We start from the raw sequence: 15,794 nt of genomic DNA, 5'->3' as shown, positions 1-15,794 counted from the left end.
TGACAGTTCTCGAACAAGGTCATCATCACCGTGGTCAGTGAGCACCAGCAGCTGGACCGGACTTGTTAATCGGATCCGTTCGTGATCGCGGTTACGAGGGCTCTAAGTGTAGTTAAGGGCGAGGTATAGTACAGCTGGTGGAAATCCTGGATGCCTCTTACGATCAAGTGATCTATGATGCCTCCTGTCGTGGACGCGGTAGCGAGGTCTTTTGATGCCCTCTCCACATCCAATCTGTCTTTCACGCAGTATAAGGACCAAGCATTTTTGGGTCTTGATAAATCAAAGTTCAAGACACCGGTAATGATGAGAGGCCTGGTTCTCTCAGCAGATTTATTGTAGGAAGCAAGGGTTGACGCTTGGGCAAGTTGGTGTGCATTCATTTCAAAAAGTTAGCAGCGCAAGAACGATTAGGAAAGGCCGAGACCTTTGTTGTCTCGTCCTTTCCTAATCGTTCTTGCGCTGCTAACTTTTTCAAATGTAGGAAGCAGTGACGCCGGTTTTTGCGTAATCCCCGTGGTCCACGTTACGGACCATGTGGACGAGTGGATGGTACTTGAGCGTATTCCAGGGGTGTTCTGTCTTCAGTTTCCTGACTTTCCTTGTGTTCGCCGCGGTGGTGTAGCGGTTAAGGTGCTCGGCTGCGGACCCGGAGGTCGCGGGTTCGATCCCGGCCGCGGCGGTCGCATTTGGATAGAGGCAAAATGCTAGATGCCCGTGTTCTGTGCGATCTCGGTACACGTTAAAGAACACCCAATGGTCAAAATTTCCGGAGCCATTCCCTACGGCGTCTCTCATATCATGCCGTGGTTTTGGGACATAAAACCCCAACAATTATTATTATTATCACTTTCCTTGCGTGTCAATGTGTGTGTTCGCGGTTACTGTGTTGGTTGAGACTGTATCACCTGTGGCACATACCCGCATAACATTAACTCTGGTTTACGGGTATGTGCCACACGTGACTGAGAGAAAGGATTTCATGACGTACGCGACAGGTATTTTCCGTTATTCATGTCATGACCAGTGAATCGTGTTCGTCATACACTGATCCCCTGCTAGGCCAATTTTGGTATATTACAAGTTATGGAGACAACAAGGAGAGCGCCCAGACGTAGGCGGCTAGATAGATAGATAGATAGGTACGTAGATAGAAACGGCCAAAGTGCCTGTGGTTCGCTAAGAAATGCTTCGCATTTAATAATCTTTAATGTCCGAAATTTCTACCCTCGGAACAAGATCGACGTCAAAACGCAGCTCGTCCGTGCCAAGGAGCAGTGGGTCAACACCACCGCACAGCTCCAATTTGTCCAAGTACCGCCGCTTGGCCGTCTCGTACAAGCTTTGCGTGTACGCGCTCAAAGATGCATCGCCCATCACTGCGAAGCTTCTCGGATGGCGTTCATAGAATGTTCTTCCGCAATGATAACAGCAAGAATTCGCGTCCCAGAAGGGCAGCAGCCGTCAAAACCACGGAGACCAAGGCAACCAACCAAAGCTATCACTACGGCACCGTGGCCAAGAAGATGGCGAACCGGCCGCCGACGGCGCTGTCATAGTTGCCAACGCCACTCTGTGCATGATGGTGACGTCATGTGAATACAACTTACACGCCATAAATGGAACTGCTCATTTATTTGAGAGGTAACGGAATGGATGGTTGCCTTTTGCGAACCCACCGGCAAATATTTGGTAGCCCTAATAAGGGCTGTTTTTTCATTAATAAGAAGCCGCTATTCTTCGTCGAGTGGCTCAATTCCAGACAGCTCGCAGTCGTCGTCGCTTTCTTCAGTGTCATCTTCACGCAGCTGGATGATGATGGGTTGAATGTGCTCACTCCCAGACGTGTCAAGTCTTAACTTTGCCTCCAAGTCCATCACGTGCTGAATGCTCGTCCTCCAGTCTTCTGCCGTTCCCTGCTTGATTTTATCTCCCAAGATGGCGTCGACCGTGGACAGCTTGAAGTCTCGGTAGTCCGCAGCGACGCCATTTTCGACCTTGGCCCACACAAGCTCAATGGGATTCAATTCGCAGTGGTACGGCGGGAGCCTGAGTACAATGCAACCGGCCCTTACAGCTATGTTGTCAACGATTTAGCTCAGAAAGCGTGAGTTTACAGATGCCACCAGCTCAAGCATCCTTTTATCCTATCATCATTTTACCGTAGGTGATGTTCTTGCTTGTGAGCCACTCCACTCCTGAATCTCTTCCTTCTTCCAGGCCGTCCTCGGCAATTTCTCTTCTCGTCGGCTATGGCAAGGTGCATTGTCTAAAATAATGACGCTACCAGCCGGCAACTTCTGCAGAACGTCATTGAACCAGCCCTCAAAGCGACTGCCGTTCATTTCTTCGTGGTAGTCGCCTGTCTTTTGGCCTCGGAATACATTCAAGCAGCCGTCCACGAAGCCATCCTCGCTGCCGATGTGCGTCACGATCAGGCGCTGACCTTTCCCAGAAGGTTGTTTTAGACCCGTCGTCAGGCCATTTGCTCGAGCGAACAGGCGTCCGCGCTTCTGCACCACGGTGTCTGTCCACACGATCGACCGAGTGGGTCCCGCCGTCACCCATGTCTCGTCCAGGTAGAAGATCTTTCGGCCTTCCGCCCGGTAACACTCCACGTCACGGAGGAAGCGATTCCGCCAATCGGTGATGTCATCCCGGCCGATAAGCAGCGAGTTGCGGCTTCTCTTTTCACGCTTGAAGCCGATCTCGGCAAGCAGGCTACGCACAGTACACCGCCTTAGTGATGGGAGTTGCATACGCTCCGAGAACTCCAGTTATCTTCTCGACCGTCGGCATCTCGTTGCGGCGAAAGAAATCGTGTGCCCATGACCTCAGCGCGCACAACGTGAAGCTGTCAAACTTCGCGCACGTCATCTCTTCGCCGCATTACGTGGGCGCTTTCGCGAGGGCGTCGTCAGTTTGCCCCCCGAAAAATGCGAAGCTTTAGCTACCTCCCTCACCCTGAGCACAGTCCTTTCGCCGACACCGAGCATGTCAGCGACAAACTTGCTCGCGTCCTCCACGCTGCGTTCAGGCTCCCTGTTGCACCAGTACGTGTAGCAGTGGAAGATCATGTTGCGTGAATCGCTGTTCAGGATGTGGCCGCTCTTGTTCTTGCCGAGGCTCCTTGGTGGCGTGGCAATCGAGGCGACACAAGGCTCGTTCGGCAACAAAGGATCGCGTTCCGATATCACCTCACTGGGCTCCATGGCGGAAAACTGGCACGGAATGCCGTGCACCAACATGCGCGAACTCACGAGATTGCAGGTTCGCAACCGAAAAAAAAGAAAACAAAAGCCTGGCACATTAAAAAAATAAGTTTGTGCAAACACACAGAAAGTACATACGAATCTTATGCTAATAAACCAGCGACTGCTTTATAATTACACGCCCGGTGCAGTCGCTCTTGCTGCGTAGCAGACGACGAAGAGCGTTGTAGAAGGCACGGAGTTATTTTTCTCTCGCGATCCGCATGTGCTGTAGCATTTCCATCATTACAGTTTTACCAAAGCACTCGTCACGATTCACAAATCTTATTTATACCGACAAATACGCGTTTTAGAAGCAGTCACAATTTTTTGAGCGGGGCTATTTCTTTAGTCGCGGAGCCAATTGGCTGCTGCGCTTCGGTCATCTGGGCGGGGCCTCTCCTGTCTTCTAAAGTTGTACCCGACTACGGCTAAAATGAAGCCCCAAGGCTTCGCGGCCGCCGCCCAGCCACATGCTCGCAAACCAGGACCGACATCCACTGCTGACGCCAAGTCCCCAAAGCAGCTGTCGTCGTGGAAGCCGACACACACACCTCGGATTGTGTTTAACCAAGAATAACCGTGGATCTCCAGGCTGCGTTCGGTCCCGGCGGGATCGGCACCGCAGTGCAACGCCTCACTGGCAGTACCGTGAACGCTGGTATCTCTGTGTGGCCGGTGCGGCACCAAAACATCGTTGTTGTGGGTGTGAACACGAAAATCCTGGCCTCGACGCTCATCGAGGACATCGCGTTAACGATCGGGGACCGCCAAGTATTGTTTCAAGGACATTTAAAATCGGCCGGAGAAACCTGCAAGGCGTCGTCACAGCCGCAGAAAACGAAACTTCAGAATCCCTTCGACACGAACTCGAATGGATCGACGGTGAAATCTTGTACTTGCCGAAACTAGGCACATCGCGTCTTCACTTTCTTTTTTTTTTACTTTTACGTGAAACGAAATGCTGTCATATCTATTTGCAATCCGTTTGCGCGTACCAGTGCTTGAAAAGTTGCGTATACGGTTTATATCTTGCTGTTCTGGAGCGCTCTTTCTTCTCTAGCTCTTGTGACACGATTGTTGTATCTTGATTTGTTCACTTTGCTTTGTACTTGTTACTCCCACTCCTGCTTAGAGCCTCAGTTAGAGGCTAGCAGTACTGTTTAAATAAATAAATAATCTAACGTTCCAGGGGTGACTTTCAAGGGACGTCGCGTTCCATGGTACATTCATTACTGCTCTGGAAACGTAAACATCTTTGCATATGATCTTGTTCAACCGGCGGTAGTCGACGCAAAATCTAATTGAGCCATCCTTTTTCTTTACTAAAACATCCGGGGAGGCCCATGGGCTGTTAGAGGGCTCAATAACGCCGCGCTTCAGCATGTCGTGAACTTGTTCTGCGATGACACGACGCTCAGATGCCGACACACGATACGGACGCTGACGTAAAGGAGCGTGAATGGCAGTGTCAATTTCGTGACATACAGTTGAAGCAGGGCCCAAACTGCCCAAAGTTTGTTGCCGGTGGTTGAAGCTTGTGCGGAAGCACTCGAGGAGGGCGATGATGTCGGCGCGTTGCTGGGCCGTAAGCTTTCTGTCGATGCATCGAGAAAGTACTTCGGTGAACGATGGCTCAGAGGGTAACGCGGAGCAATCAACGGCGTCACTACGAAGCGGAGTCGAGTGATCAGGAACGACATGTGCACCCAAGGGATCAACGTCATCGGCAAGGCGTACTCATCTTCGCGCAGTAATTTGGAAGGCGAAGGAAACAGATTAGAAACAAATCGCACTTGATCCATCGTGAATGGTGAGTACGGCGAAAGGAATCAGGAAGCACTTGCGGCGGACAGCAGTTTCAGAAGGCGTAAAAAGAACAGTTGAGCCCGTAGATATCTCGCAGGAAAGCGGTACTAGCGCGGATGGTAAAGGGGGTATCGGTGTCTCGGCGACCACAAAAACTTTTGCAGGTGAAGGTGGCGAGCCGACTGCAGCAGAGTCACACAAAGGCGAAAACTCGACTTCTGCACGGGCGCAGTCGATGACAGCATGAGTGCAGAGAAAGTCCCAGCCCAGTATAATGTCGTCGGAACACTTCGGCAGCACTGCAAACTCGACGGCATAACTTGATATATACTGAGTATGCACAGCGCAATGAAACGAAGGGAGACACACAAACGACATAGACACAAACGACATAGACTGGCATAGACCCACGACCATATATAACGTCTGCAATCCCAACGCGTGCCGTGCACGCAGCGAAAGGGCGAATTTGATGCTCACTTGCAGTGCTCATAACGAAGTTTTGAAGAGGCGTCGTTACTTTCTTGAGTCTACAGCAAATTTTCTCACTAAATAATTAAACTGCGGCGCCAGTGTCGACCAGTGCTACAACAGGTACACCTTCAACGGAGAAAGCAACGATATTAGACGGCCAGAAACGAGGTATTGTAAAGTTCGAAAGCTGCGCAGTTCTTGCATCCAGAACTGCGGCTTCTTGTTTTACTCAGGGACAGGGGGAGGGTGTCGTAGCACATGGAAAAGAGAACGGCGCCGAGGTGAAGGCGACAGCCGTCTGTTGAAGTTCTGGCGAAGCTTGCGAAGTAGCTTGCGAAGCGTTGGATGGCTGAACAGATCCGCGAATGCCGTACTGAAGGCCCACCTGGTGGGAATGTCCCGCTCGTGATTACGGTACCACGGTAAGTTTGTGCGCATCCTCCCATATGTTGTGCTTGCTCACCCGGTCGTATTCGTCAAGCCAACCTTCCACGTCCGGTACCGCTGAAGGAAGGCGGGTTGAATGGGGCCGGAACAGACAACAGGCGGAGTAGTTGAAGCAGAGGCGGCACCCTGCTGATCTTCGTCCGTGGACATGGTAGAAACCGGAGGCAAATACGTACGGTTTCGAAGTTCCAGGATTATGGAGTACCTCGCACCTCGACCAGTTAAAACAAGGCGTTTAGGAGCAGCACTTGTTTATAAAACAGATGAACAGGTCACGAAAAGTCACGTGGTAATGGAGGAACCAACCTAAGCCCGATGATGATGATTATGATGATGATGATGATGATGGCTCACATCCACTCTGGGAGAATGGCCAAGCAACGATTAATTTATAGATAAAAGTTGTCACATGGATTCTATGACTAATGAATTATAGAATAGTTAGCATAAATGAATAATGCTAATTTAAAATACAAATTCAGAGCCGCCCTGATTCAATTAAGAATTTTTGTGCCAACCAAACGTCTTCTTCTTTTCCACCTTAGTGGTACCCCCTGCCTTTCCGAGGAGCTCTCATCTTCTTCACTACAATATGTAATGTAGCATGGTAAAGAGTAAAATAACAACCAGGCGTCACACAATGCGAATTGCGCAACGAGTGGGTTGTTGAATGCATCCAACTCATTACAAAGGGCTCTGTCATATTTCTTCATCGTCATCGGTCACAGCATCAACAAAGTACACATAATGTCTTAAAGTTGTTTAGCGAGTACCATGGTTCTCGGCAGAGTGGCGTTCCAACCCATCAAAAAACTCCAGGCCTGCGCGCAAAGCACAGCACAGTCACAGCGAAAGCTGGAAGAGCGGCGTTTCTAGAGCCCGTTGTAAACTCTCTTGGCGCTACTAATGCATGTACAGTAGCAATGTACCCACTACGCCATCAATCATAATTTTTGTGAAGTTGGGAAGCGCCCACTACGCTATTATTCGTCATTATGGGGAGAAGCGAGGTACCAGCTCCATATATGTAAGGCATTATGTGCACTTTGTTGATGCGACGGCTGATGACGAGGAAGAATTATGGCTGAGCCCTTTCAGATTGGGTTGGAAGCTTTAACGACCCACTACTTACGTAATCCGCATTGTCTGACGTACGGTTGCCATTTTACTCTCCCACCACGCTATATACTGCCGCGAGTCTTATATTTCATGAGTTGAAGCTTCACCCACAAAGACTGTGGGCAACGCGCTGCGCAGGCCTCGCCGTGATGTGTAGGAAGCTTCGCGATTGTTTTGGAACAATCTGTTAAGATTGCGCGCCGCACGAGAATTTTCCAGCTTTGTCGAGAGATAACACCGCCAACAGCGATATCGCTGGAAAGTTCGATAGCGCCTGTATAAAAGCCGACGCGCTTGACTGCTTGTCAGTTGATCGACGGTCGACGCTCTCTTCGCCGCTATAAAGCTTATTGCTGTAGTTTGACTTTTCAGTTTCCCGGCCACAAGTTCGGCCAAATAAACAGTTTCATCTCGGACGTGCTGACTGCTGTCTTCGTCGACGTCACGACCACGTGACAATACCATACGTTAACCTGAGGGAGAGGGAAATAACTTTATTGGGACCTTGAGGAAGTGGATCATGGGGGCCTTATTGGCATCCTTGGCAACCAACAGAAGTGTACTTGCGAGGAACCCTCTACACTATAAATCATCTTATTTTTCGTGGAGTAGGGAACCATTTTTCGTCATTCTGCGGAGAACCGTGGTACCCGCTAAACACTCGTAAAGCATTATGTGCACTTTGTTGATGCTGCGCCTGATAACGATGAAGAATTATGGCAGAGCTCTTTGTAATTGGTTGGAAGCATTCGGCAACCCACTCGTTGGGCAATTCGCATTGTGTGACGCCTGATTACATAATTCGCGTTGTGTGACGCCTGGTTGTTATTTTACTCTTCTACCACGCTATACCATATGTTACTGTGGTTCCTTCACGAGATGAGGCCTGCATAGAGTCTTTTTGCAAAGCAGTTTCAAGTACGGGCATGGCGCCGAGGTAGAATACTGCGCTCAGGCGCAGAGGGCCCAGGCTCGAACCCTGCTCACCCCTGGATATTTTTTGTTCTTATTTCGCGCGATAGAGGTTACCGACACCGGCGGCGGCGGCGGACAACTACGGCGTCAAAAGCGACCGTTGCTGTGATCTCATAACAGCTTTCGCTGTAAAAGGGCACAGCCATAATTATTCATCGTCATCAGCCGTCGCATCAACAAAGTGCTCGTAATGCTTTACTGATGGTCGCTCGCTTCGCCGCAGAATGATGAATAATGGCGTAGTGGGTGCTTTCTAACTTCACAAAAATTATGATTTGTGGCGTAGTGCGTACGTTGCTGGTGTACTTTCCCCAAGAGAGTTTATAACGGGCCCTAGAAATGCTTGCTCTTCCAGGTTTCGCTGTGACTGTGCTGCGATTTCCGCGCAGGCCTGGTGTTTTGTCAGTGTTGCTCGCCCTTCCTGGCACAATTTTCACACGTCGTCCTGACACTTGTCTTGTAAATTCGATTTAGATGGAATGGGTTGGGGAACGTGTTCGTCTGGCGCTATCTGCAGGTGACGGCTTGTTCAATTTGGGACTCTGCAATATCGTTCTGGCCTTCCAGCTTGCTCTTGAGTCTTTAGAAGCCGTCGCTGACCTTTTCACTTCCATCGCGCGTCGCTCGTAACCAAGACATGCGACCTTAAAAAAGGCTGAGCATTTGTCAGATTGATTTTCCTAAGGCCGCTTCGCTCATCAGATACTCCTATTTCCTCTGTGTTAGTACCTTTTACTGTGGTGTTTTTGTTTTATTTTCTGTTCGCATAAAGTAACGTTGGAAACCTGCATGCAGCCTTTCCAGTTTACCGAAACCGTCTACTTTGTCTGCCTGAACATTTTAACAACCTCACAGTTCTCATACAGCGATAACCTGCGAACTTGCGTAGGGGTAGTTTCAATCTTTCGTCATTCATAGCGCTAGGTCATCGCTTCAACGTGCTGCTGCGGGCAAAAACCGCGTTGATAGATTTACCACAAGAAATTGCTCAACCTCGTTACGAAAGCTGTGATTTTGGAACAACTTTTCTGCCATTTTAGAGCGGCTGCTGCTGGAACGAGCTGAAAGCTGAGCCAAGGACGCTGATAAATCCCCGGGAATATACCCCTGGAAGGAATAGTTCCATGTAAAATGGCTTTTTAGTAGCCAAAAAAGCCTTTAAAATTTAAACGTTTCCCTAGACTGCAAACTCTGCCCGAAATTTGGAACGAGTTTTCTGCCGTGGCACGAGAGGTTGTTCTGGGCGCGTACGTAGGGCCTATTTGCACGAAATTTTTAGAAAGACGACTACCATAATTCGCAAGGTCGCGGGATCGAATCCCGGCCACGGCGGCTGTATTTTCAATGGAGGCGAAAATGTTTGAGGCCTGTGTGTTTCGATTTAGGTGCACGTCCAGGAACCCCAGGTTGTGGATATTTCCGGAGCCCTCCACTACGGCGTCTCTCATAATCATATCGTGTTTTTGGGACGTTTACCCCAGATATTATTATTATTATTATTATTATCATTATTATTATTATTATTATTATTATTATTATTATTATTATTATTATTATATCTCATAATTCGCGAAAAAGACGCTCTCCCATAGTAAATGCACATGTTTACAGGAGCGGCCGCTACAGGCGCTGTTCGGCAATGTCCCGAATTGTGGTTATGAGTGTTTGACGAACAATGCTGACAGGTCATGACATAAATAACACGACAGACTTGTCGCGTACGTCATGAAACTTTTTCACCCACTTGCCTCATATTAGTCGTGGCATTTCTTGTCTAACGTCCATTGTGGTTGCAGTGTTGGCTACCTGCCTTACAACCGTGTAATAAACTCTACGACTACGTGTGCATTCTACGGCTCAACAAGCTATAGTCTAGCGTTGCTCGTCCCCGCAGGAATACGTCACGAACACTGTTTCGTTTGATAAAAATTTCGTTTCGGTAAACATGAAGTGTGTGCCGACATGGAATCGGGTACACAAATGGACACAATTTGGCTTAGGGGTGCTTTTGTCTGGGCAAGATGGTGCGTCATTTGCGAAGTTAACGAGCACGAAAGACGAGAAGAAAGACACGTGTGCAAACAAGACCAGTGCTGAACTACCAACTGGGTAGGTAGTTCAGCATTGGTCGTGTTTGTACATGTGTATTTCGTCTCTTCTTTCGTGCTGGTTAACTTCGCAAATGGACACAATTACTCAAACTATTCAGAGACGTCAATCCACCTCGTAAAACCTGGCCTAACGCTAAAAAAAGTGGCATATGCATCTACTCGCTGTCTGCATCGCATGAAATCAGTTCCCAAGATGTTTGGGATCTCAAAGAATTTTGTTTCCAAATCAACTGTCTTTCGAAAAAATTGAATAACAAGTGCACCACATGGCGTGGGACGCGTAATGTGGAATGCGCAAGCAATATTGTGTTCAGGGTTCCCCTTCCTGCGTTATGTATGACACACGGGAAGATCACCGTCTGCACGAACACAAGAATGTGGGGAATGGAAGACGATTTTCTAGCCATTCACTTTCACATCTGAGGCGGCATCCCGCACTTTCAACATGCCGAGGTCATCGGAAAACAGAAGTAACAGCACACACGCTAAATGACTGAGGCTGCCCAGAAGGCATACCATGTCTTTTTTTTTAAGTGTTCAAATATTATTACTAAAAGAACTACCATTTTTACCCCAACCTTGGCTCTCGGCCAAGGTTGACCAACCTTGACTCTCGGCCAAGTGCAATTTCACTGAAAAACAAACCAGGAGTATCTAGCTAAAGCAAGAAATCTACCACTAAAATATTTTCTGCACCTATTTATTTTTTTTAATCGAGCGGCCGTGACACTTATTACGTCACTTGAAAGGTCAACTTGCATCATTTCTCTGACGCACATATGTCACCGCATTTTTCTCCTTTTGTAACATTTTTTAGGCGTATAAGAAATGCTAACTCGTTTAGCGCCTTTTATCGGCCGTGCAGCGAAAGACTGCACTGTTAGCAAAAGAAAGGTCGCTATATTCACTGACTAAATGCTAACCGCTTACTTGTCACAAGAAGCACTAGCCTCTTAGTAAGTGAAGGTAGTAAAATGTAGGTTAGTGAAGTTCGCTACCCGGTTAGTAAGTGAATAGTGCTGACTCGAATGGTTGGTCCGTTACTAACCTGTTAGTAATCAGGCTAGCAACTTAGTAACCGTATTAACTCTAGTGGCCTACAATTCGCCAAATAGAGTTTTACGCCTATTTTGTTTATATGGGCATTTCCATATCAAGATGATTAAATTACGAAAGTATCTATAGGATAATCGATGTAAGGCGAAGCAGCCAGCAAAGAGCTGCATACATCGCCTTGTTTGTCTATGAGCCAAATGAAATTATTCATGTCATGTCCTCTAGTTCACCATATATCGCATGTTTGCCATGCACGCATGCATGCACAATCTGGTATATACCATCCTTATGAAACGTATATTCTGGTATATACAATGCATGACCTGTCATTTTATTTCATTTATTGAAATGAAATAAAATGAAACGCATATTCTGGTATATACAATGCATGACCTGTCATTTATGTTCATCACGCACTCGCGTCATGCCATACGTTTTTGGTATATATCCAGTTAACAAAACGGCCGGAAGCGCACCATGACAGTGCCATGTGATTCATCCTGTACATGCCATGCTTATAACATGATTCCAATGTTAGGACCTGTCATTTATATTCGTCATACAGTCACATCACGTAATACCAATTTTGGTGTATATCAAAATGAGCGTTATGGCCGCGATTTCACCATGAGAACGGCATGTAAATCATGCCATACATGACAAGCATGTCATGGTTTTCATGTTTCCATCTGGCACTCATGTTCGTCATATAATCCCATCGCCCAATACGAATTTTGGTGTACGTTAGGCGAGCGAAGGCCGCGAGTGCACCAGGAGCGTGGCATGTAAATCGTGCCATACATGACATGCTTGTCATGGTTTTCATGTTACCACCTGTCACTCATGTTCGTCATACAGTCGGGTCGCGCGATACCAATTTTGGTGTATATCAACCTAGCGAAACGGCCGCGAATGTACCATGAGCGTGGCGTGTGAATCATGTGGTACATGGCATGCATGTCAAGATTTTCATGTTACCACCTCTCATTTACGTTCGTCGTACAGTCGCGTCGCGCAATACCAGTTTTGGTGTATATACACCTACCGAAACGGCCGCGAATGCACCACTAGCGTGGCATGTAAATTATGACATGCATCTCATGGTTTTCATGTTACCACCTGTTATTCATGTTCTTCACACAGTCACATCGCGCAATAACTTTGGTGTATAAATCTAACGGAACGGATATGATTGCGCCATGAACGTGGCATGTAAATCATATCGTGCATGATATGCATGTCATTATTTTCATGTTACCATGGGTCAGTTATGTTCGTCATACAGAAATGTATCGTCATACCAGTTTTCGTATATATCCATTCATTTAAACGGCTGCTAGCGCCCCGAGACCACGTCATGTAAATCATGCTGCACATGCCATGCGTGTCATGATTTGCCCGTTAGGACCTGCCATTATGTTCGTCATGAATTCTTGTCACGCCATACCAATTTTGATATATATGAAATTAACAGAATGGCCGCAAGAGCCCCAAGGCCGTGGAATGTAAATCATGCGGTTCATGACATGCTTGTCGTGATTTTCATGTTACGACCTGTCATTTGTGTTCGTAATCGGTCATGTTATGCCACACCCATTTCGGCATACATCCGATTAACGAAACGGCCAGGAGAGCACAAAGTCATAGGCGGCTAGATAGATAGATAGACAGATAGATACGCTCAATGTCGCAGAAGTTCGCTTAGAAATGCTTCGCATTTAAAAAAACGAAGTGGCATTTTCCTCGTACATTAACTAATGACCGCTAATTACTTCATGTAATTACCATGGTAAGTACGCATCACAACAACATGTATAGAGGCATGAATGGATCGCAAACGAGAACACACACGCAGACGCACACACAGAATATAGACTTCTCGTAGCCGATTTCTATTCTAGCAGTAGCTTGAAGGCTATTTGTGCTCCTACTTTGGGATAGCACACCGTGTACTGGTTAGTAGCCATAAAATTTACAAGAATAATTGATGTTTTCTACATATAATCGTGTGCCCTTCTATTTTGTAACATGTGTGCCATCACGTAGCACGAAATTTTTATTCCAAGGTAATCAATAAAATTAAAGTTTGTCTAAATTTTGCTAAGGACTGTCACGATTACGGCAAAATATACTGTGGCATGTACGAAAGATCTGGCAACGTGATGGCTTAGTATTTACCTAGTTAAAACCACCAAGAAAGCTTCCCTGGTTAGTAACGGCAAAAGCTTTACTAGCTGCTGGCTAGTAAAGGGATGCCGCGAAGGTAGTAACATACGCTCGAAACAAGTAAATAAATGCGTTTACTAACTATTTACTAACTTTATTTTCTAAGAGTGCGGAACATAGCACGTTAACAATAGTTAATTGCTTTCATCCTTTCTCCAAATGTGACTTTCTAAGGGCCACATTGAATGCCTTAGTGATTTACAACCTCAACTCTACCAACTGTACTATCTACAAATCTACCAACTCCTACTATGATAAACTGGGACGTAGCCAGGGAGGTTCAAACCCCCCCCCCCCCAAAAAAATTTTCTATTTTGCCTGCGTATATATATATATACACGCACACATACAAACTCACGCATGAACATATATAAAGAGTGGTTGAACCCCCCCCCCCCCCCCCATAGAAAAAAGTTTATGGCTACGCCCCTGGTGGTATACGAGGTAAGTTCACGATATGAACCTTGTCCCCCTTGCTCTACTACGGAAGCACTTGGTGCATCACCCTCAAACATAACAATTGCTGATAAGCGTACAAGCACTAAGCAGACGAGCTTAAATTCTGAGCAGCGACATGCATTGATAATAATTACACAACATAAGCAACACGGGGGCGTCCATAAGACTACATTAAAGGCGGAACGCGGGCACGTCCGTCACGAGCATGCAAACCGCAGTTTCTGTTATCGGCCACCCTGGCTATGTGAGGACGGCGCCAGTCCATTAGGGGATCGCGCCGACCTACGGCTTGTGCAAATAAGCAAACGCACCCTTAGCGTAGACCCAAGGTGAGGCCGGTCTGGAACATGTCGCTGACATTGGAATGTGCCTGGCAGCTTTTAGGCGCGTATCGCACGAATCGCAAATAGGTATCCTGGGCAAATGTGATGCTATAACGTGCGCTAAGAGCACGCGATGATCTTTTATAAACAAGCAAATGGACCTGACGGACGAGCCACACGAGGGAATAACGCCAGGCAGAGGGCGGACACCAAGCGAAACGAGAACAAGCCAAATGGTAACAGTGTTGTACAGAAGACCACCGAATGGACACGAGGCGCTCGTCGAAGCATCGCGGAAACACTGAAAAGTAGGGGTGTGCGAATATTCGAGTTTCGAATTCGAATCGAATAGTACCTAATCGAATAATTCGATTCGACTTTCGAATAGCTAGTATTCGAAGTTTCGAATAATTCGACAGGACGAATATCTTAAGCACGACCAAGGCCAGTGGTGCAACTTGGTTAGGGTGGGGTGGCAAAAACTGACGCTAACGTCGTTACAGTAGGCCTTTCGTTAAAACTTTCACTGAAATCCTGGTTCAAAAGCGAGCGCATGGTGATCCTAAAGGAGATTATGTCATTTCCACACGTAGAAAAACACATGAGAAAACTGTCAAGCCCTTCACAACTTCGTTCCGAAAACGAAGGCACGGACTTCATGCGTATTTCGGTCACGTATGCCGCAATCGCCGTAAAATGTCCTGACTTTGGCCTGCGAAACCCTCGGTCATTGGCTTTGCATGTAAAAATTTGTTCACACTGGGTAGTCGCCACAGACGCACCGAACCACTCGTTCAGAAACTTCCATCGTTTCGGCACGCAGTTAAAACGCTGCTGTGAATGGGCGGCCGAAGATTTTTGGACCCGGAGCACACATGGCGATCAAGCACAACATTACCGTTGTCAGATGAGTCGTATTGCGCGACCATGGGGAAAAAACTAGCTACCGTACCCCCCTCTGTTAGTGGTTAGCAGGTTAGGAATGGCGCTGCTGACTGGAATGGCGGCTCTTCTATCAACATGCTTGCGCGCCCATAAAAACTGAAACAAAAGCCACTCTCGAACAAGTGCGTAATAAAACTGTCAGTACGCTGTAGCGTCCCTGATTTTTCCTTTGGCTTGCCGTAACTGGGGGTGCACATTTCGTGCAAATATACTATTCGATATTCGATTCGACATTCGATATTTTGGGCCACTATTCGGCACTATTCGATTCGAATTCGATTCGAGGTGAAATTTCACTATTCGCACACCCTTACTGAAAAGTTTTGTGTCTACAGGTACGAAAGCTTCTACGCCTCCTTCGCCAAACGTGTGCCACTCGGTCTTGTACGATAAGAGGTGCGACAACATGAACTTTACGACGCCGAAGCCCCAGGGTCCACGCTAAAATTATCCGGCAATATATGCGAACACACAAGTAGAAAAGAAAACACAAACGTAATCCAGAAAGGAAAAATTCCGTTGATCTCACGCATCGTGGGAATCGATTTCAAGCGAAGCGGTCAGCGAGTGGTCCAGCTACGCCGGACTCTTAATAGCGA

At 47.3% G+C, this 15,794-nt stretch overlaps 1 protein-coding gene across 1 annotated transcript; it reads right to left on the bottom strand.

Moving 5' to 3' along the window:
- Positions 1-1,733: 1,733 nt before the first annotated feature.
- Positions 1,734-6,131, bottom strand: LOC119395162 (uncharacterized). The gene is made up of 4 exons (XM_037662445.1): positions 6,021-6,131; positions 3,010-3,221; positions 2,192-2,721; positions 1,734-2,077 (listed from the first exon to the last, which is right to left on the bottom strand). The coding sequence occupies exons 1-4, from the start codon at positions 6,129-6,131 to the stop codon at positions 1,734-1,736; spliced, it is 1,197 nt and encodes a 398-aa protein (XP_037518373.1).
- Between the last annotated feature and the right edge of the window lie 9,663 nt (positions 6,132-15,794).

This window comes from Rhipicephalus sanguineus, chromosome 5, assembly GCF_013339695.2.
Source record: "Rhipicephalus sanguineus isolate Rsan-2018 chromosome 5, BIME_Rsan_1.4, whole genome shotgun sequence".
Taxonomy (NCBI): Eukaryota; Metazoa; Arthropoda; class Arachnida; order Ixodida; family Ixodidae; genus Rhipicephalus; species Rhipicephalus sanguineus.
This window is presented reverse-complemented; position numbering and strand designations above follow the sequence as displayed.

Coding starts and splice junctions, on each gene's coding strand:
- LOC119395162 (XM_037662445.1), bottom strand. CDS start 6,131: ATGTCCACGGACGAAGATCAGCAGGGTGCCGCCTCTGCTTCAACTACT. Junction 2,722..3,009: donor AGCGTGGAGGACGCGAGCAA/GTTTGTCGCTGA, acceptor TACTGTGCGTAG/CCTGCTTGCCGAGATCGGCT. Junction 2,078..2,191: donor GGAAGAGATTCAGGAGTGGA/GTGGCTCACAAG, acceptor TTGACAACATAG/CTGTAAGGGCCGGTTGCATT.